This window comes from Solanum pennellii, chromosome 8 (genome assembly GCF_001406875.1).
Source record: "Solanum pennellii chromosome 8, SPENNV200".
NCBI classification, from domain to species: domain Eukaryota; kingdom Viridiplantae; phylum Streptophyta; class Magnoliopsida; order Solanales; family Solanaceae; genus Solanum; species Solanum pennellii.
Window position 1 is genome coordinate 56,853,680 of NC_028644.1, and position 2,162 is coordinate 56,855,841.

At 36.7% G+C, this 2,162-nt stretch overlaps 1 protein-coding gene across 1 annotated transcript; it reads right to left on the reverse strand.

The window, feature by feature from the left end:
* Positions 1-229: 229 nt before the first annotated feature.
* Positions 230-1,900, reverse strand: LOC107028972 (pathogen-associated molecular patterns-induced protein A70-like). Its single transcript, XM_015230231.2, has one exon. The coding sequence runs from the start codon at positions 1,697-1,699 to the stop codon at positions 665-667; it is 1,035 nt and encodes a 344-aa protein (XP_015085717.1). The 5' UTR covers positions 1,700-1,900; the 3' UTR covers positions 230-664.
* Between the last annotated feature and the right edge of the window lie 262 nt (positions 1,901-2,162).

Here is a 2,162-nt window from a genome sequence, read left to right on the forward strand (position 1 = left end):
CACCAAGGTGGAGATGGAGGGCTAATCCTCATTCATCCTTAAACATAAATTTTAGGTTCGAATTAATCTCCTTAATATGGTGTTACTCTTATAATATAAGAAAGTGTTTTACCCGACGTGAAACTTCTTAATGATAATCCAAATTTATTCGCACTCCAAAATCATTCCCAAACACAAGATGGGGAACAAAAGAAAAACACAGTTCTAATATTTTTTTCTTGACTCAATATAATTCCTTAATAATGTGTTCATTGCGAGAAATACAAAGGTAGGATAATAATACAAATTCAGAACCAAAAAGTACATTAAAACAAAGAAAACAGAAAAATGAAGATTTTCTTTGGGGACATTTGTTGAAGGAAAGTAAAAATAAGATGACCTATTTGAACATGAAATTTAAAATGTGGACTAAATTCACATTACACTGAAATTAGCTCTAAACACCCATTAAAAAAAATATCTTTTCTCCACATTTTTCAGACACCACAAATCATATATTAGCGGTATAAGTTGAATTTACTAAAATGCCTTTTGATTTGTCAAATTTCAAAGGAAAAGACAATTGACAAAAAGTTGCAACATTTGGATCTTACTTTAACAATTTCTACAGTTTGCCCCAAAAACTAATCAGAAACTGAAAATTAACCCCCAGAAGTTTATACCTTTAGCTCCCTCTGCCAGTCGTCTCCTTGCTCCTGAGAATGGAATCCAACCTCTGTAACTTCAACTGTTGCTTGAATTTGTTAATGAAATCATCGGCTTTCGCATCGACTTCATTGTCTTCATCGCTTTTTTTAGCATTTTTCTCCCTTGTAGTCGCCGGCCGCCGAGCTTCCACAATGTCTTCTTCTTCAAAATGCCCAAATGGCGATTTCATACTTGCTGATTTCTTCATCTTCGTCGGTAACTTCACCGGAGCTTCACCTGCTGACGGCTTTGTATCTGATCTGCTCCTGCTCACATGTCGTTCACTTAACTGACTGTACACTTCATCCAAGCTCTTCATCTCACCTTCCTCTTCTTCATCTTCGTTTTCCTCCTCGATATGCTGAAAATTGAATTGGGTCTCCATATCTTTAAGTTTCTGTTGGTGGGTGTGCTGGAAATTGAACTGGGTCGATTTCGATTTATCATGAAGGGGTTCTTCAAAATGGAAATCCGATTCAATATTTCCGAATTTTTGTTCTTGGGTGTGCTGAAATAGGTACTGGGTCTGTGTATCTGGGAGATTTTCCTGATGTATTTGCTGGAAATCGTAGTGGGTTTGTGGCTTTTGGACATTCTTGTCTTGATTGAAAATATACTGGGTGGTGGTGGTGGTGTCTGGTTCTACGGTAGTATGTTCAGGAGCTGGTTCAAAAATGTAATGTGTTGGTGGTTCAAATGGTGGGGTTTCTTGCTGATGGGGATGTTCATGAGATCTGTAATTGGCGAAATTAATGGATTTGATGCGTTGAAGAAGAGAAGGAGATCTCACAAGTTTAGTTGGCTGTTGTCGATTTTGTGAGTAATCTTCCTGTTGATGTGAGTTGTCTTCTTGTTGTTTTGGATGATTATGTTTTTGGTTAGCTAAGGAAGAAGTAAAAGCAATGGTACCTATCATGACATTAAGAAGAACAAAAAGAACAGTTGGAGTGAACCAGCTATTCATGGATGCCCAAATTGAAGAATACACTGTAGATACAGAATCATCAAACATGGTGATTTCCTAGAGAGAGAAAAATGGAAGTTAAAGTGGAGAGCACAGGTTGGAGAGTGGTATTGAACAGAGTTTGTAGATACTAGTAAAAGCAGAGGGGAGAGAGAGAGAGAGAGAGGGGCTAGAAGATGGCAAGTGGTGGGTGGGATCAGGGCATGGGGATGAATGATAGTTGGGTGCGCTATACATTTATTTTCTTGCATCACATTTTTTTCTAGCTTAATGTAGGAGTAAATATTTGATACGATAGACATATCAGTTACGCGTTTTTATTATTGGAACGATCTATTACACATCTTAAGAATACAAAAATGTATTTATTGTGTCACTCAATTATGTATGTGTTTCGCTTCACATAGTAGTATGTGTCAACACGTTAATAAACTCATTTTATTTTATTTTTTAATTACAAATGCTCAATGATTATATTCCCTTCTTATAACCCAGCCTCCCAATCCTAATG